Source organism: Pituophis catenifer, unplaced genomic scaffold (genome assembly GCF_029215685.1).
Source record: "Pituophis catenifer annectens isolate HBS135680 unplaced genomic scaffold, rPitCat1.0.hap2 SCAF_6, whole genome shotgun sequence".
Taxonomy (NCBI): Eukaryota; Metazoa; Chordata; class Lepidosauria; order Squamata; family Colubridae; genus Pituophis; species Pituophis catenifer.
This window is the reverse complement of record NW_027256886.1, coordinates 38,901,973-38,923,058: the sequence shown is the minus strand read 5'-3', so window position 1 is coordinate 38,923,058 and position 21,086 is coordinate 38,901,973. Positions and strand designations below refer to the sequence as shown.

General features: G+C 35.9%; 1 protein-coding gene across 1 annotated transcript; it reads right to left on the bottom strand.

Moving 5' to 3' along the window:
* Positions 1-4,608: 4,608 nt before the first annotated feature.
* CUNH3orf70 (chromosome unknown C3orf70 homolog) lies at positions 4,609-20,781 on the bottom strand. The gene is made up of 2 exons (XM_070946029.1): positions 20,574-20,781; positions 4,609-5,177 (listed from the first exon to the last, which is right to left on the bottom strand). Exons 1-2 carry the CDS (start codon positions 20,779-20,781, stop codon positions 4,621-4,623), a joined length of 765 nt encoding a protein of 254 aa, XP_070802130.1. The 3' UTR covers positions 4,609-4,620.
* Positions 20,782-21,086: the final 305 nt, after the last annotated feature.

Here is a 21,086-nt window from a genome sequence, read left to right as displayed (position 1 = left end):
GCAATAAGCTTTGAGGCCATTTGCAGTTTCAGTTCTATGCTATGTACTAGTGTATACTATTCTACATCATACTGAAACATCGTAATAATTTTAATTTTATACGAAGAATCATCTGAGTTCTACATCAAAGATCTGATTCAGAAATTGTGTTGCCATTTAATGTTTGTAGCCCAAGCAGTTTCTTACATTTTGTCTTGCTTTAAAATAGTTTTTTAAATAGGTTAAGGGCTTTGTTTAATATCCCTAAAAAATCAAATTCTTGCAAAGCATTAATGAAAAAGAGATTCATTCAGTTTTACATCTCCACAACGCCCAGATTTGATTAGAATTGGGCAGTATACAAATTCTCTTTGGTGAATAAAAAACAGGAATATATTTCAAGGCAAATATTAATATTAATCTTATTTATTTAAAGTGAAGATTCAGTGAAGGAACTCATCTGTCTTGTTTCACTTTAAATAATGTGAATAGTGGAAACAAAAGATTCCACTCTCAAGCTTCTCAGGGTCTTTATTAATTACGGTTTTCGAATAGCGACTTTCCATATTTGGCAAGTAAATTAAAACATCTGATATATTGAAACTTCTATAAAAGTTGAACATTGAAAGATTTTATAAAAATAAATATTGGTAGCAATAGAAGGATATTAATCTACAACTATTATCCTTTGGGATCGTAGCAAAGAAATATTTAACCTTTCTTAAAGCATTTAGGCCTTGTTTTGGCCATGTAAGTGAATTTTGATTATATAGGAAAAGTGAAGTTTGTAGTGTTATCTATTTATGATTATAAGAAGCTTCAAGTAAAATCAACTTTATGCATCCAATTGCAAGAGGTCAGATAGATAATCTGTTTTATTCTGTGTAACATTATCCTTCTGAATTGCTATAGTATATATAAAGTTGATGAAAGTTCTGGCAAATATTGCTAGAACATATAAATGTTTCTAAAATTGTCGTTAAAACCTTCCAGATGATTCTGCTCAAATATATATGGTTTTTGTATATGATTTTTAAATTTATTATCTAGACACTAAGTGCAGAGAGAGCAGAAATCTTTTTGCACTTTGTTCATCTATATTGGAAGTAAATAATAATTGGCAGAAGTACAAAATGTCTGGGTAGATATTAGAGGAAAGGCAAAGTAGTTCTAGAGTTTCCTGCATGAGAACTCAGATAATTACTAATGAAGTTTTTTTCCTTTCAAAAAGTTTAGAATGATTTTATAGAATGTGGTATTAATGAAACAGAGTGGTAACTGGACCTGTTACGCAACTCTTGTTTCTCAAGTGATGGTTGCTATGCTATGTCCAATTCAACTTACTTTACATGTCCATGTACATTCACATATGATGAAAGATAACGTCAAACACACCATTTCACATTAAGACATGAACATTTGTAGTGCCACAAAACTGTGGAAAAGAAATCCACTTTACTCTATGGTTGTGCAAAAACAATCTTCACATTTATTATTTTGTGAGAAGTTTACATGAAACAGTGATGTGCTCTTGAGAGTAGTTTGAGACACAATATTTACGTGCTGAATCAGCCAACCAAATCCTGCATGGCTTCCACTGAGGAAATCTCCAGAGAAGCCAAGAACAAGACAACTTTGACTGTTGTGCTTAAGATTTTGAAACAGAGTGATTTTAAGAGAGTAATATTGTATGCAGCTATTGCTCATTAATAGTCTGATCAAGAATGCCTCATGTAGGTAAGTCTATATTGATTTTCTCCAGCTCCCATTTCTCAGTTCAGAATACATTCATCTAATCTTAGCCTGATTAGATTGTTGTGCCTTCTGCCCTGCAAAAAAGTAGCATTATCACAATTCTTCAGTATAATAAACAAAACTAAAGGGTTCCCTCAAAACCTGCCATGTTTCTGCTCTCAAATGTAATTTCCAATTCCTCTGTAGTCCTCTCTGGGATTCCCAAAATTCCCAGTTCTTATTTTTTTTAAAAAAAACATGAGCTAATCAGTCACAAACTTAACACAGCCAGACAAACTGTATTTTAAATCTCCAGTTCCAAATAATTTGAATATATAATCATATTTTATGCAGTTTCTTCTATAAAATCCATAAGAATTCTTAACATCACCTGAGAAAATTTTTAAGAATCCTAAGATAACACTTCTATAGTGAAACGGTGTTCTCTTTAAAAATTAGAAGAATGCTGTAATTTTTCAGAACTACTAAGAAAGGATTTTATCTCTTATGATAGCTAAAGCTGTGCTGCTTCTTTCTTTTTTGGGAAATGGAGTCAAGAAATGCATTTTAGTATCACTTATCAGAATAAATTGTTTTACTTCTAAAGGTAATATTTGTATATTTTAAAGTACATATTAATTTTATAGTCATTCATAATACACTGCAATCTAAATATTTTCTAAAAGTGCCTATGTCTGAGTGTATGTATAAAAGTTAGTTATTAGTTATGTGTCAAGATAGTATATAAAGAGCAGCATTCAACAACACAGCATAAGATAATCTAATACTGAGAGTTACAACTGTACATATTTATATGTTACCATTCTTAGCTAAACTTAATGGAAAGTGAGTTAACTAAACCATTATAAATCAGGGCTATATTTATTAATAGTTGCCCTAGTGTTACAAGAAAAAAAATCAGTTATGTATCACAAGGGCGAATGCAAAAAGGTTAGGAGGTAACACATTTTCATCCACTGGTACATGACTATTTAAGTGTATTTGAAATTCTTACTTTAAAATATTGGGGAAAATGCACATTTACAGCTCAAAGGGCGATAATCCTTAAACTGATTAGCAGGGCTCTTCTTCTGACAGGATAACCATATTGTGTAAACTTAAAATGGAGGCACAAATACATCAGGGGTATAAAGATCTCTTTCCACTATACACTTTTCACTGTTTTATACTGAATAACATAAACAATGATTAAGCAAAGCTAGAAGAAAATAATTGGCGGGTTGTTTTTTTTTCAGATTGTTTCTTTAAATCAAAATACTGCATGTCAGAGGCTAAAACTACCATGACACCTTCTTTTCATCTAGCTACACTCAAACCTACTGTGCACAAGTGGATAATTTAAACAGATAATAGAATAGAGCCGGTACTAAATGTAAATCCCAAGTCACCAAATGTACAGATTAATAAATGGAACTATTAAATTCTATTGCCCTAGTTCTATACTGAAATACTTGCTTGTCAGTTCATATACCATTTACAATTGTTCTTCAGTTTGGAAGTGCATTGATTGAATGTATCCATAGCAAAAAACTCTTGTGTTAATCTCTTTAAAACAGATACTGTTACATCTCCTGATTAATTTTCCTGATTTTCCTAAACATCACAAGTTTATGGTTGCCCTTTGCTGAAGGCTTAATCTTTTTTTCCCCTTTTCTTTTCCTGTTTTGTTTTGTTGTTTGACGATGGGTAAATACCAAGCTAATTTGACTAATCTAAAAAATAATCCCAATTTTCATCATGAGAATATACACTGAAATTGCAATCACTGTATACCTATTTCAGATGAGTAGCTCTTTCATATATGCTTTGTTTCTATGATAAAATCCAGCTTGTTCTCTGTTTTAATACAGAAAGTAATTTAAGTATTTCGTGTCAGATTATATATTAGTGGAAAGATATATAATGGTCAGTTGGCAGTGTAATAATGTATCCTTTGAAGGATTTTAATTCAAGCCTCTCTGACATGTTCTTATTGTAGAAACAGTTTCAGTTATATTAGCTGAGTATTGTGCTTATGCTGGCAATCTCCTGAGTTACTCTGTAGCTGGCAAAAGAAGTTAGTGTATTCAGGTCATTTAGAAAGATGTACCTAACATCTGAGCTAGTGGGGAGAGCCATGGCTTCTCATCTCCTACATAAAATAATACACATAGATAAAGAATGTTTGCTTACGGATTTAGCTCTGCTCATCAAAGGTATGGCTAACCTCCTATTGATATTCAGCAAATGCACAAAAGGCTAAATCCTTATTCCAAATGAGAAGTCCCCAACCAATTGCTTATTTCAGAGTAGATAATGACTTTCAAAGAGGGTTCTTAATCAGTGGTATGTATATACCACAGGTTACCTGAAAAGATTGTAGGAAGTGGTGTAAACCACTGATACTCTTAATCCCTAGACTACCATACATAATACCATACATCATATAGTAACAGTTATGCAGTCTATGACCATAATAAAATTAGACTGATTGATAGTAACAGAATGCCTTTAAACACACAAATGTCCTTCTTGGGGAAAAGTGTGTGTTTGTATTATGTTGGGATCCAGGTTTGGTGCTAAAGTAACTAGGGACCAAAGTCTGAAAATCACTTGCTTACAAGATAACCTGACCATTGCAATTTAGCTGATCTTCATGACGATGAAGGTTAGTCTGTAACTAAAGATGTCAATTCTGGTATCTTTTGAACTATACAGCAAGGTTCCTAGAAATTCATTGGTAGAATGAGTATCAAGAAATTAATTCACAGATGGCTAAATATTGTCACTGTGCTCCTTGAGGGATATCAAGTACACTGCAAAAAAAGGACCTGTCAAAAATGCCAGTATAAATGTTAGAAAACCAGTGTTATTTTAATATGCCTAGCTAGCTCCCAGCTCAAAATTTCACACTGTGGTTTCTATGGTTTCAATTACTTCTAGTTCACACTGTGAGGGTGATAGAAGGGGACACTCATCTGGTTCCCAGCTACTGTCTGGACTATAATCTTCTTCTGAACTTAGCTCTGCTCCTTCTTCTGTGTCTTCATCACATGACTCTACGTAATGAGCCCCAACAGCATTGATCCCAGAATCCTCAGAACTGGAAGGGGATGAGCAATGATCTATTTTTGGTGTGTTATTCTCTCTCAAAATTAAGGCATTGCGTGTGGGGACCTCCTGGGGCTTCATCTTATAGGAGAGAGCAGGAGGTTGCCTCTGCACATAACACATCTTCCCATTGATGCATTTCACACGGTAATTGTCAATAAAGAGGTCTGAAATTGTGCAAAACCGTGGGGAGTCTGGTGGTAATGGTGCTTGGAAGACAGGTGCAAACTTCAAAAAGTGTTCTGTGAGAGACACAGCGATCTGAATAGTGTTTATGGTTCCTCGAGGCCGAACAGGTATTTCTGTACTTGGAAGCTGTTCTACTGGAGTCATAGGCTGATAAACATATTTACCTGCAAAAGATATGAAAAGAATTATTAGAATCAAATTTTACTTTGTAGAAATTAACTAGTTCATGAAAAAAAAATGCTATTGCATGCCAGATGCTGAAAGTGTAAAACAAGAATATGCTTAGCTTATAGGCCTCCTGAAGGCATCTGACTGGCATGCCAGCCCCTTAGCTTTTTACTTAGCTTTATACTTATCATTTGTTTCCTCTCAGTCACAGAAAATAAATATTCTTTAAAATAGGAGATTCCCCCTTCCGCCACCCATCTTGAAATTCATTCATTTTAGACAAACTATTATACAACTAAGCCTTTTGTCAGAGTGTTATTTTTTTTTTCTTTGTGCCACCAGGGGCTGTTGTGGCTGCAGTTGTTAACAAGACATTTTAAGACAGGAAATGAAGAGATTTTAAATCCGTGAAAGCCACTAGTATTCTGATAATTAAGCCAAGTAAGAAGAAAATAGGATTGGATTGACTATGCCATATAAAAGCAGGATCAAGGAAAAGAATATTGAAATAAAAAAGAACCACCAATCAATTGCAAAAGGCAGCTTTACTTGGAACAGATTACATTCTGGGAGGATCTGGAATCAGCAGAATAAAAGAGAAAGAACTGGAGAAAATCATAGAATACAAAAACATGCAAATAGGATGGCTGTGGCAAAAGAAAGCAAAAATAATACCAATAGTAACAGGCACCTCAGGTGCAATCCCAAAACATCAGGAACACCACTTAATACCATCATCAATTGACAAAATCATCATCAGTTGCAAAAGGCAGCTTTACTCGGAACAGCTTACATCCTGAACATATCTTTAATACCATCAAACAAAATCTGCCTATCCCCGGTCCTTGGGAAGGGCTCAATACAATCTACATATCTGGCTGACTGTGCAATGAACCATAATAGAACAGCTGGGAAAGATTACTTTGCTGTTGATACTTCAGGGTTCTCTGTTACCACCAGAGTTGTTCCTTGACTGCCAAGTAATACCTATCAGGGAGCAGGTTCACAACTTGGAGCTCTTTCTGGTCTCCCAGCCCCTGCAGGTAGAAACTGTGGCCAGAGGGCATTCTGCCCAATTTTGGTAGTACATCAGTTGCAACCCTATCTGAGGTAGAAGTGTTTACCTACAGTAACTCGTGTTCTTATTATTACCTAGCTGAGCTACTGTAACATGTTATAGTTGGCTCTATCCTTAAAAACTAGTTAGAAATTACAATTGGTCCAAAATGGATGGTCGCACATGCTTTCTGGCATTGTTAGGAACATATAATATGGATTTTGCGATCCTGCATTGGTTGCTAATTGGTTTCCAGGTACAATTTAAAGTACTGGTTTTAAATTATAAATTACTTACTCAGTGCCTGGATATCTGCAGTATCACCTCCTTTAATCAATACTGTCTGAACAATTAAAGCAAAGAGAGGGACACTTATTGTTCCAGCATTTTGAGAAGGTCTGAGCAATTGCAATGAAAAGTGCTGCTTTTCCATGGCACTTTGACCCTATGGAACAGCCTCCTAGTTATATTCAGAGTAGCCCCCTCCTTGTTGATGTTTCAGAAGCTTTAAAAGTCAGAGCTGGTCTACTGATTTGATCATGCAATCTTTACTTTCTGTTTGTATCGTTTGTAGCTTTATGTTTGGACAGTATAGTTTTATTGTTTCTACGGGTATTTTTACACCATGAAGGTTTACTTGGGTTTTACAATCTCTGTAAGCAGCTGAGAATCTCTGGATTGAATTTGCGGCAGGAACAGGGGTGAAATGCTCCCGGTTCGAACCGGACCGTCTGATCCAGTAGCAATGGAGGCGGATGGTTCAGAGAACCGATAGCAAAAATCCCTGCCCCCCACATGCCCAGCTGAGCCACACAATCATCAGAGGCTTTTTTTTTTTTTTTTACTTTTAAAAGCGTTTTTTCTACAACCTCTTCGCCGAATAGTAAAAAAGCCTCTGCCGATCAGGCAACTCAGCTGGGATTGTCAGAGCCTTTTGAAAGCATTTCTTTACAACCTCTTCACCGAAGAGGTTGTAAAAAAATGGTTTTAAAAGTTAAAAAAAAAAATGGCCGCACCCACCCAGTCACATTACCACCACCACCACCAAGCTACGCCCACAGAACCAGTAGTAACAAATTTTAGATTTCACCACTGGGCAGGAATGTGAAAAATAAATGTAGAGTAGGAGTGATAACTTCCAGAATCTGGAAGCAAGCATGATAAACTCTGCAGAGGCAGCAGTATGTAGAGATATTGCTGACTTTTGCTTCTTTTCAATGGAATCACATACTTCTGCTCTGCTTATATATGTAGCCCTTCTTATTCTATGTTCTAATAAAAATAACTTCAATACCTAGAAGGAAGTAATGCCAGTGCAAGCAACATTATGTAAAGCACAGAAAAGTATAAAGTAGTAAATTAAAATAAAATAATAAAGGGTGATACAATAAAAGGAAAGAAAAAAATTACTGGATGTAATTTACACAACAACCAATTGCTATATTTCTCTACATCTTCCTTTTTTTAATATAATTTTATTAACATGTTTAAATAAAAAGATAAAGACTGAAACAAGCAATATAAAGTAAGGAGGAAAATCATCCTAATCATCCAAACCCTAAATCCCAAAATCATTTTTCTCATTTTATGCAGAAAGTCCATGTGGCTATCAGTCACCAATAAATGTAAATAATAACTTTTCCCCAATCAAAGAAGTCAATTTATTCATTTCAGCAAAATTGTGTCAACACTTCTCTATACTTTCCTATCCTTACAAAGCACCCCTTTTTCCAGCATGTCCAAACATTAATTCATTCTTTGCCTTTTACTATTTAAATTTCCTCACTTCTCTTTGAGTATGTTATCAACTTCAACCCACCATAACTTTCGTTGTATTCCTCTTCCTCTGAAACCATTTGGTCTTCCTTCATTAATTTGTTTTAGGGTTTGATTGTCATCCATTCTATCTAAATAATTAAATGAACACAGTGCATTTATTTTGCATGGACTCCTCTCTTTTATATATTCAGTCCACATTCAGAAATCATCTATTTATTTTTTATTTTATATGATTTGATTTAACACACAACTGCATAATAACATATTCTTATTGGGTTCATTTTTTTTTATTTCTCCTAACATACAAAAAACATACCACTATATAAAAATTGGACAAAATAATAATTCTGCTCAACATCTTCCTAGACACACTTAATAAATTGAGCTTCCTGTCCCAGAGGTTTTTATATTCACTCATGCTTCCCCCGCTCCCTCTCTCTCTGTATAGGAGACCAGTAATCACATTCCTCAATCATCAAATATAAATAGTCTTGACACACATATTAAACAAGATACACAGCTATAAGCAAACCACATCCACATGTCAACTTTTCTTCAATTATAACAGCTATGCTTGTAGTCTTACACATAACTGTGTATGGCTTCCTTTTCAACAATTTTTTTCTTGGATACACTAACACATTTACATCATTTTTTTTAGTTCTACTCTTTTTAAATCCTGTTTCCATGTCTAACATATTCCCAGCAGTATATCCTCACTTCAGTTTTATAATCATTTTTTTTATTTTAATTCTAGTCCCTCTGCTGAAGTATTTAGTTCTTTCATCCACTTCCAAAACAGTTTTTTAAAATTTTCATCAAAAATGCTGTACTTTATTTTACATGTATCGTTCAGTTTTAACAGTCCTTGCTCTCTTGGACTACTGTGTGTTCTTTGTACCTATCCTTTTTTTTTCTTCCTTGCGTTTTGCCACAAGTGCAGAGTCTGTTTTTTTTCTTTTCCTGGATCAACCAAGTGTCACTGAGCCTGAGTCTCTCATGAACTGAGACAGAGCAACTGGCCCAAAGTCACCTTGTTGACTTCCATGCCTAAGGCAGGATTAGAACTCATATTTTCTTGATTTCTTACCTAGTGCCTTAACTACTGGAACACCACTACTAATCTCTTTACTCTTTGCAACTATCTCTCTGTACAGAATACACAATGTATTTCTCTTAAACTTAAACTTCATAGCAGCCATTCTCCCTCATGTATTTTTTTTTCATCTACAGCCTTCTTCACTTCTTAATTCCACCAGCTCTTTTTTTTTTTCTGGGCCAACTTTTTAACATTTTTTCATTCTTTCTAAACAGCTTCCATATAATCTTTCCTTGTATCCATTTCCATTCATTCTTTTGAATAATCTTCTAACACATTTTCATACAAGAGTCATAGTTTCCCTTCCTTTGTCATTCTGCTTTTATCTTTAATTTCTTTCAGTTCCTTTTCTTCCACATCCCTTTTTTCATTCAGTTGTATCCATAGCACAGGCACAATTTCCTGCTGACAGGGCACAATAGCAGTCCGTTTGTGCATGATTGGTCGGAATGGCACTGAAATTGTTTTACCCCACACTAGTTCAGTAGAAGGCTCCAATTTTATAATTATTTTAAATAACCCTCATTTTGCACGGTAAGAAAACATAAATCTTACTTTTTTATTTTCAGTAGGAAAGCTCCTATCAATAAAAACAATGGTGTAAGTATTTTATTATTCTCCTTTTAATGGGTTTTCTAAAAAGAAAACTGATTGACGAAGCAGGGGGGAAACTGGGAGGGTTACAGATGGAAAACAACTTTGCCTGAACTACTGTTAAATTTTGTGGGGGAAAAAGAGTATTTGTGTAATAAAAATCTTGTGTGGAAGAACCTGTACAATCACCAAACCTACCACAAATAATAGCATGCAGACTGGGGAATTCTGTGCACTGAAGTCTACACATCTTAAAAGTTGCTAAGTTTGAAAAACACTGATACAGATTGTCCACATGGCAATTATATTTATTCTTTCATTAAAAGAGAAAGATGATAATTGCATCTCTTTACCATCCAACTGATGGCACCACACATTTTATTTCAGACTGGCGAAAGAGCATTCTACACTATCACAGTTCCTTCTTTTTGTTTACAACTGCAAATACTACCCAAATGCCTTTGCTTTTAAGGTACATGTGATAAACAAGTGATGTGGAAAAACAGAAGTTAAAAACTGTAATATATATAAAACCAAAAATGTAGCTCAGTTCAGGGAACTAGAAAAACAGAATAAAAATGTTCTTGTCCGGTGGCAGGATAATGAAGTGGCTGCCAGGCAAGAATCATTGGAAAATAGAAGGACATCCAAATGCAGGGGTTCATCCTCAAGAAGACCCTCTCTCTAATTGCCAGTGAGATATTCTGATGACTGAGGGCATATGGTAGAATACATTTTGATAATGACCCGATATAAATGCATGTTCATTCTGATATTGTAGAACTTAGTAGAAACTAAGGGTATGTTTTCTGATCAGACAGTGGAAGATGACACTGGGAACGTACTGATTCAAAAGTAACTCTAAGAATAGCAGACATATGGCTGCAGCTTGTGAAAATCTGGGTTTGTTTATAAACCCCTCCAATAACTAGACAGATAAGCAGCAGTTAATTACTAATGTCTGATTATTTAAAGATGGGCAAATATTTACAAGTAATTGGAAAATAAGTGCAATTTGGAGGAGTATGCTTTTTTCTAAAAACAATCTTTTTCCTGAAACACATCCTGCCTTCCACAAGCCTTTTGTAATTTGGCATAAAAAGGACTGAATATTTTTCATAAGTGAAAACTCTGAGATTCTATGATGTTTAAAAGGATCAATTAGATTATGGGTTCCTGTGTAGAATAGTCTTCTCCTCCCACCCTGGCCCTGCAATGAAAATATTGTTTTCCAACACAAACATGATAAACACAGCTTCCTTCTCCATAAACAGATGGTTTGTTTTTCTGTGTGGAAGTGGCAATTCAATATTGCCCCTCTAGATCCACCAGGAAAAAGTTAGGAAATAATCCAAAGTAACCTACCAGAGAAAATGAGAATTACTGTTTTTGCCCAGAGCAACTTCCATAATATCTCAGATAACACTTTTGCACACTAAGTATGCAAGCCTGAGCTGGAAAACGGTGGATGATTTTATGGTTCTAAAGGAGACACTTTACTTTTTGGATTCAACATAGACCGCAGACAGGAGAAAAGGGGAGGGTGCTTGTGGGACTGTGGAAAATGAGAAATTATATTGCTTTGCACACAGACTCCATTTCTGAATAGTGAGATGTTTTAAGGATTCAGGTGTTCACAAGAGGTCTAGTTTCCTTAGAAGGAGCCACCATAAATATATGTGATATATGGCTGAGCTAATTAACTGAAGCTTCACATCATGTTGATGAATTCCAGTTTCCCATTAAAAATTATGGCAAACTTTTAATGCTATTGCATTTCCTGCATTTAACAAAGTTAACTGCCTGCTGTCTTCTGAGATCCAGTTTCAGAATACCTGAACTTCCTATAAACTTCTATTGCCCATCAAAGCAAGAGAGAAAAACACAATGAGTCATTTCTATAGTTTTGGGCCATTCTACTTCTCTTGAAACGTTTGCAGTTATCAACTAACTTTTGAGGCCCTAAAGCTCTATATAGCCTCCGGTGACATTTTTACAGAACCATAATACCCTGTAAACAAAACAGCTAAAAATTAATGGCATAGTTTCTTGTCATTTTGAAGCAGATTTTTTTTTTAAATTGACTTAATTTGATTTAACACAGTTTTTTAAAAAAGACAGAGATATAGATGAAACCAATATAAATTGGCGCGCGTTATATTATATAGCCCAGTCCACTTTGTATCATCAACCTCTTTACTCTAGCCCTTTCTTCTTAGAAAATGTTACTGGTGGCCTTAAACTATATTACTACAGGTACATGCACTGATTACCTATACAAATCCTAGCAAATGGACAATTTTCTGCATCACACATATGGCTTGGTGGGGTGTTAGAGATTGACAGTCTGTGTGTTATGGTTAGAGCAGGACTCTTAAAATTACACCAAAGTTATTCCCTTTGACATATGCATTCACAAAGTCTCTAATACTTCATTTTCATGTGTGCAATACTGAGGAAACTGATTTCACCCCAACGTAATTAATAAGGGCCCATTAAAACATCCTTCAAAGTGTAAAATCTCTCTTCTAAATTGATGCTTGTTTGCTCTTATATGCATATATCATATACAGAACAAAAGCAAATATTTTAATTATATGGACATTATCATAGATGTAACCTGTTACCCTAGTTATTAAGAGTGAAGTCCAATTGAATACAGCAGGATTGCTATATGAATCTATGAAGATTAATATAATTATTCAACTTACAGTGCAATCTTTAACATATCTTTTCAACACAATCTTTTCAGAATAAAGTCCACTGAGACCTGCTTGTCAGGGTACATCAATTTAATGTCTACATGGGCATGCTGGATGAGGTCACACAACAGCACAGGGCCAGTTATCAGTTTACTGAAACTGCTTATAGTCTTTTGAAGTAATTATTTTTAATAAGATTAGCTCTCAATCAAAGTAAATGAAGGTATAAATATATACCTACCCTAAATTAATATATTCCAGTATATCATATCTTTTAACTATCCATACATTACATTATGCACATAATGTCTTTGAGGAATCTTCAAACACATATGAGTAAAATAGCAGGGTGTATGATTTCTTATTCCACATTATGGTTTCTGGAGCTATGAATCTGAATAACAAAAATGCAACATTTATGAAAAAGTGGGACAGGAAGCTTTCTAAGTGCAATATAAGAGTGAAAAGAATTTCCTTGTTTATTCAATCAAAAAAACCATCTAATCTAATGTTCTGTTAACATGGCCAGTTAGTATTACCAGAAGGATGATAGGTATTACAACCTTTTTATTTTGCACCATTTGATATTGCCATCTTTGGGGTAAAGTTAAAGTGTTTTAATATTCCTATAACTTATAAAATAATAACTTATACATTTGTCTACATTTGAGAAATCATGAATATGTGAAGAATCTTAAGAATTCTTACGAACATCTTTAGTTACTCAGGAACACACACATAAAACTAAATCCAAACTAAAATGGTAGATGATTAAATGTGAGATTCTGAAGTAAAAAATAAAGACATTATGTTAATTCATATTCCTGTTGTTTTATTTTCTCTAATCACGTTAGTAGTTCCATGTCATGACTGATTCTGCTAAATGCTAACAGGGTTTACCATGACCTCAATCTGTTCGAAATAATCACAAAAAAGGGATAATTTAATAAGAAAATATTTTAAATCTATTTCAAAAGTGTTCATCTGAATGTAGTTTTTTCAGTGTATCAAAATAAAAATTAAAAATGTTTTTAAGTAATATATTAGAGTGAAAAAATAATTAATATGCCATTTTGTAACACTGAGGCTCATTAACTAGTAGAAGGAAAATACTATTGAGCCATTATATTATACACTGATGAAGAATCACTGCATTTTTTTAATACAAGGACTTCAATCTAGGTAGCAGCAGTGAATACCTTCAAGTGAATTATGCTGATGTGTGGTGAGAGTGGTCCTTGCAAGTCTTAAGATGCATTCATTCTTGAAACAGACCAGATAGTCTTTCAAAAAAGATTTCCTGAATTCAAATAATTTTATACATGTCAAAAATGCTTTCTGAATTCACAGTTGCTAAATATCTTTGCAAAGTAAGTTCTTCAATGGAAACCTTGGTAAGATTATTATAAAATCATGATTTACACCCCCAAAACTTAAAAATATATTAATGTGTTTGTGTCTCTCTGTGTGTATATGTGTATGGATGTATGTGTGTGCATGCATGTACATATATGTATGGAGGGATAGATGAGAGAGAGAGAAAAAAAATGCCTTAAGAAAATAACAGGTGTCTACATGATTGTACAATTGTATTTGCTTTACAATTAAAGTAATGTCTAATATGAAATCTCTTGAGTTTTATGAAGTTGAATATGTTAAAAGCTTGCTTTTTAGCAGTGGATTGATAAAAGATAATATTTGAAAAAGTTAGTACAGGAAATGTATCATTTTTTTCATTCCACAGTGTTGCATTTACAAAAAGACCCAGTTTTTACTTGGAGAAAAAAAACCCTATTATCAAACTCTAAAGTAAAAATCAATGCATTATGCAAAATTAATCCTTCTCTATGGAAAAATGAAATGGAGGTTTGATTTTAATCCTTGATTTTGTTCCACATCTGTTCATATTTGCCACTTGTACAACCCCACTTCCTTTTCCTTCATCATAAATGTAAATGGAAGTACAGAATAGCATAAACAGGTGTGAGCTGTGAAAAAGATATTCGCTCAATCAGTTAAATTCTGATTAATTCTAAGAGTTTCCACAGTCAACTTACTTCCAATTTATAACTCTTGTATGTTCATATGTCAAGAATCTGCTCATCAATATCATGTAATAGCTTAGTGAATTTAGATTATTATTAGTCAAGTGTGTAAATTATTGGATGGAAACATTGCTATGAATTACCTTCCAAAATTATATCAAACTATTGCCAAAAATATTTAGCATTGCAGAATTGACATCTTATTAATGTAATTAATTGCATTTTTTAATGTCTCAATCAAAAATATACTTCTATGAGAGCTAGTGTGTTTTAGTGGTTGTTTGTCTTTGAACTAGCCATTCTTTCTTAATTTAGTCTATCTCACAGAGTGGTTATTGTGGGTGAAAATGTAGAGGAGGGTATGCTATGCTCTTCAAGAAGAAGGGTGGGATATCAATTTAACATATCAAATCAAATTTTAATAACGTATATAAATTAAGAATCTACCAGTTAGAAACACCTTACACTGCTTGGAAACTCTCAGCAGAAAAATATTTCTGGTAGCTGAAATAATAATTATTTGCTCTTTTAAAAAACTGTCATACAAATTATGTTCTTTCTAAGATACACTCAAATAAGAACTTTATTAGTGTGAATTGAAAAAGTGTCATACATGGGCAAAGATGTTTTTCAGGGTAGTCAGGTGATTATTAATATTTCAAAAATTACCTTATATATTTCTAGTATTTCTAATTGCCTAAATACTATAACAGAACTGAGTAGAACCTAGAAACAGAATGGAGCACAACATATTTCTAGGGCAATCTTTCCTAACTTGCTGTAATATTGTTCAGAACTTCTGTAAGGAAAATATCACTGAGAAATGCACAGAAAGTATAATCTGATACATTTGGAGAATATTTTCCTGAAAAAGACACTCTGAGGGATAAAAAATATATGTGGTACTGTAACAAAATCAAAAAGTGTTGAAGTGCCCTCTGCAAAAGAGAATATTCATTATGGGAAACCCATTACATCCAGTGAATTGTAGTATTTCAGGGCTAAATAAATAAATAAATAAATACAAGCATGCAAACGTGAGGCCATTCTAAAATATGCAAAGATTATTGGTTATCTCAGATTCTGGGAACCAAAAATATATCAGAAATATCCTGAAGTGTATTCCTAGCATAAGCCTCATAATACAGGAATTGGAACCACTCGTCTTCCAAACCTTCATAAACAGTAGCCCCCTGCAGCCCTTCAAGATTAAGGATGCTGCGAAATGCATTTTATTGGCATCTAGAGAGCTACATATTCCCTTCTCTACTAGAACTGAGTAGTAAATTTGGGCTTTTAGATTAACTACCTGTATTGTTTCATGAGTTAGAGAATGTGGATCAGGTGCCTCAGGTTTTGTTTGTTTTATTGTATTTGGTGTTTATTATTGTCATGAGCCATTCAGAATTGTGTTTTACAAGATGGGAAACGAAAAAATGTTTTAAATAAATAAATATTTACAACATAGGATTTCCTTATAAGAAATGTTCCATACCAAAAAACCAGAAAACATTACTGTGTCAGAAATGCTGCACACTGTTTTATAGATGGCATTTAGACCCCAAAAAATTGTCGTGTATGTACCCTAATGTTCAGCCAAAATGTTGGAGATGTGATAGTTTAGATGCTACATATTATCATGTTTGGTGGACTTGTAAGAAAGTTAAGGTTTTTTGGATAAAAATTTGGTGGGTTATGCAGAATGTTTTGAAGAAAAAAATTCAATTTTCTCCACAACTGTTTTTATTGGGTATAGTTAAGGGTTTTACATTGGGGGAAACAAAGTTGATATTGTATATGATAACAGCAGCGAGATTATTGATAGGTAAATACTGGAAAAATGAAGCTTTGCCCACTATCGAGGAATGGACTTTGAAGATGGCCAGTTTTGCAGAGATGGCGAAGATTTCAGCATATTTAAAAGACTGTTCACAAGAGACTTATGAATGGGAATGGAAAAAGTGGATAGATTATGTTCAGAACAAATATCAAACCAGGAAGTATCAAATAGCCTTTATTTGAAAATGTTATATTAAGATAGAAATATTTTAATGTAATGAAGATGAAAAACTACAAGGGGGAGGGAGGGGTTCAAGTTTTATGCAAGGGGGGGGGTTCTTGATCTGAGTATATTGTGTGGAAGTCTGGGGGGAGGGGAGGGTTAGGGAGGGCTAGGGAGGATGAGGTTGGGAGGTTTGGGGTGGGTTGAGGGGGGGAAAAAAGGGGTGAAAATGTAATTGTAAAACTTTTGCAATAAAAAAAAAATGCTGCACACAAGTAGTAGGATTACAGGATAGCATCTTCATGTTTATAAACTACTGTTATTAATACCTGGGAGATTAATTAGCAAAATGAGATAAAAGCTTTATTTCCATCTGTCTTTCAGTTTAAGTCCAACCACCAACTTCTGTTCTATGATTTATTCAAATATTAAAAAGTTCTAATTCTAGTTTGGCCTCAGTTACATTTCTAATTATAATAAATTAAAATTAAAATTGAGAGATCACTTAAAATAATATGTTATGAAATTGGTCCCAAATCAACTCTTAGTTGGTAACTAATATTTCTCTGTACAGCATACCATGGGTACAGGCGGATTATATTGCCAAGCTGTAGGCATGCTGAGACCATATAGTAAGAAGCAAGCCTGCAATTTTCTAAAACAAGACCTAAAAACAATTTATGGAGTCCTAAAGGCAGTACATATTAAAATTGCAAAAATAGTCAGGCATAGCTTTGTCAAAAAAAAAAAAAAAAAGTAAAAATATTCCTTTGCTGTACCTTGAAAACTTTCTAAAACAGATGTCCAATTAACTCCAAGCAGAAACAATTAATTGTAATTGAATAAATATATACACGTATTCTGATTATCTATTACCCACATCTGGAAATTGCAAATAATTTCTTGACTAAAAATATATTTAATTATGCAATATTCCTGAGGGGACTGTGTTTATGTGCTAAATTCATGAGAAGATTTTATAACTATTTGCATCTGTTTCTCTCAAGAGGTAAAAAAAAAAGAATCAGAAATCTAAGGAAGACTTTGTGGTACTTCAAAGTCTTCCTTGGATTTCTGAACATTTTCATCTCCTGAGAATTCACATATAAAATGGAAAAAAAAAAAAACCGAAACAACCAAACCCAAGGATTTTAATTGAAAATTATTATTATCTACCATTTTAAACTGAAGTTCCTAGAAAGTGCTGCCTTTGTTTAACCCTGTAAGAAGACACTCACTTTCCTTGCTGTTTTTGTCCTATGTCTGCAGCTGTGCTTAAATCCTGTTCCTTCCCTAGGGAGGGATGCAAAACATGACATATCATTCTACACCTTGTTTTTGCCTCTTCACTGGCAAATCTTCTCTCAAGGCTCCGCATCTGTCTTTACAAAAATAAGTGAATTAATACAGACACATGGAGTCTCTCCTAAAAATAAGAGAAGATGTTCCAATTCAGATTTGAATAAAATTATTGTTTCATTTAGTTCAAAGTCTTTACAATTCCTGGTAATTGTACTCATGTTTGGGGCAGGCCTATTTTCTAGCTCTACCAAGAAATGAGAGGGAATTAATCTGGAACCACTATAGATACCATTCTTGTCTCTCTGTGTGCTTGATAAGAATCAATCCTAACTTAATGGCACATAATCAGTTGGCCTCATCAGTGTATAATACTACCAAAAGCAAAAAGCCAAATCTGACATAATGTTTTTAGTGAGTAGATGCAGGAGGCTGTGCAGAAATTCTAAGCTCAGTCCTATATGGGAGCCCTTGTACTGAATGCTTTCACACAGTCTTATCTTATACCATATATGACATATAGGAATACAATTTGGATTTTAGAAGATGCACCCCATCCTGCTGTGACTATGGCTCTTGAAAGTGGAGAAAATAAACTCAGCCATTTGATCAGAAGCATTAAAGCAGTAAATTCAGGTAGGCTTGATTGCTTGATAACCTGCAAATAAAAACATTATCTTGAGCAATCAGTGAACACATGTAATGTGGATGACATAATTCATTTTTTGAAGAAAACCGTTTTGCTCAGACATAGTTTAATGCTGAACTTGGTACCAGAAGGGAAGATTACATATAATTCAAGAATAGTAATCAATAGGATACTTCTGCAACCAAGATATAGGGAAGATGACAAATTTCATCCTCCCTTTACCCATTATCTCAGAAGAATTGTATGTTTTATTGCTATTTGCTAGCATATCAATGCACTATTAGAAAAGAAAACACAAGAAGACCAAACCAAGTAGAAATTCAGATGTGGACAGGTGTAGTTGATAATTTTATACTTTCTTTTGAAATAGGCAGTTTTCAGACAGAGATAAAATAACTACAAATTTAAAAAAAACTTTAAAAAACAGAAAACAAAATAATTTGCACATTATTATAATTTGCACAAGCCCTAGAACTTAAGTCTAGCATATGATACTGTCCCTGTGAATGGGGAGAAAACCCTTGGAGCGTTGAATGAGAACAATGGCATCCTTACAGAGAAAACATAAAGTGCTATTTATCTGCTGCAACTCCGACTTTCAGTTTTCTGGCTTTGGATAAGGAAGTGTCTACAGCAAGCTGCTGACATTTGGTTTGTTACTAGTTCCAGACAGATAACATTACTTCTGCTTATTGCCATTTCCCCTGCAGATAAAAGTGGGAAGTAAGTTATATGTTTTCATTTTATAACTCCCCCCCCCATCCCATTTTATGATCATAAACCATTAAGGAGCTATCAGTCAATTAGAAAATCTAATCTGGGCTCAAAGAAAAGACGAGCCAACAATATTCTTTATCTAAGAGTAATACATCCAAACTAAGGGAATCGGTGAAAACAGTAACTTGAAAATTAGACAGTATTAGGCATAAAACCATTCCATGACAATCTCAGGCTAATTCTTCGAGCTATATATCAAATTACATATGCAGCCACAGAAGATATGCGAATGGCCTTTTTTATTATAATTCAACCGCAAGCTTACCTTACTATTATTTACATTATTCTATGCAAACTACAACAGTTGGCTCAAGGTTTAGAGAGTTGCGGCCTCCAAATGTAGAGTTACAATTCCCATCATCCCTCAACATTGATTAATACTGGTTGGAGCTACATCAGGAGGGCCACACACTTCTCTAAATAAAGAAAAGATTGAATGGGAAAAGCCAAGAGGTTTTTACTCTCCATAGTACTGAAGGATGATTCTACTTCTTGTCTACTACAGGAATCTATGACTTCAGCAGTTATAGTATAGTAAAAAAAGGGGGGGAAAAGAGTTAAGCTGCCTCTGATGGCTACGAATAACTTAGCTAAGTGGTTCGCTACCTTTCATTGCCTCCCCAATCAAGATTTAGCGAAAAGGTAAATGGTGAAGAGGAGGAATGTATTCCTTATGTAGTGGATGCGTCCTCCCCGCTACGGTGATGCGCGGCGATCGGGGCCCCGGGATGCCCGCAGCACTCAGCCGATCCCGCCGCTCAGCTGATTGGCGCGATCGGCGCTGCACCCTCCCAGCTACACTTAGACATTTTACCTACCCACCCTCAACACACCGCAGATCCAGCCCACTCCTTCCTTAGCTTGTCCTAGTCAAAAGCACTCGGGAGATCTCTCTTCCCCGGGAGAACACAGAAATCCATCTAGGCTCCGGATGCCCCTGTGCTATCTGTCACTATTGATCCCTCGTCAAATCTTCGCTCCGGGCATCAGGGCATCGGGAGGAGGGGAAAAGAAATCAGGCAAGAGCCCAGTTTCTCCTCCAAGCGGTTCCTTCTAACGGAAAAACCACCATCCGAAACCCACCAAAGGGTTTAGGTTTCCCCCCTCGGGACTAGGCTACCGATTCTTCTCTGCCCCCGGTGTGATTCGCCCATCTCTCCCTTTTCCGAAGGCTCCACACATCTCCGCCCGCCCGCCGCCCGCCTCGCCACGGATCTGCAGCCTTCAGCCAGGGGCTTCCCTGCAACAGCGCGGAACCTCTGGAAGGCAGCAGCTTGCAGGGACCCGCCGAATCCCTCCTCCTCCTCCTCCTCCTGGTTTGCTTTCTGCCGTCCCATCCGCCGCGCCCATCCCAGCCCCCTCGCCCTCGCCCTCGCCCTCGGTACTCACAATGGCACCAGCCCAGATGGCAGCACCAGTGAAGACGGAAGCAGCGGCCGTGACTGTGTGTGGCGCACAGCGACAGCCCATCGCAAGGCTGAAAGTCGGGTCTTCCAGCGCAGCTGCGGGCCAGCGCTTGAGCCTCGTCCAGCTTCTCGCTTTTCCCGACCAGAAGAGAAGCGGCAGCGACGCTGGCCGCCGCCCCAACCCCGCTCATAGTGTTGTTGCCGCCGCCGCCGCCGCCGCCGCCGCCTTCCCCTCACTCGCAGCCCGCTCTGAGCTGACGCCTTGTCGCCGAGTCACTCCCGCTCGCGCGCACACAAAGCGCAGCGGGTCGGGAAGCAGCGCTTCTTGCCAGGGGAAACAAACGGCACGGGCTAGCCCGGCCCCGCCTGGAGCCACCTTGGCCAGCCGCCCAGCTCCGCCTCAGCCTCAGCCCCGGCCCCGGCCCCAGCCCGCCCCCTCCAGCTAGCGACGGGGCGGGGAAAGCGAGGGAGGGGAAGTCAGCCGCGGGGACTCCGC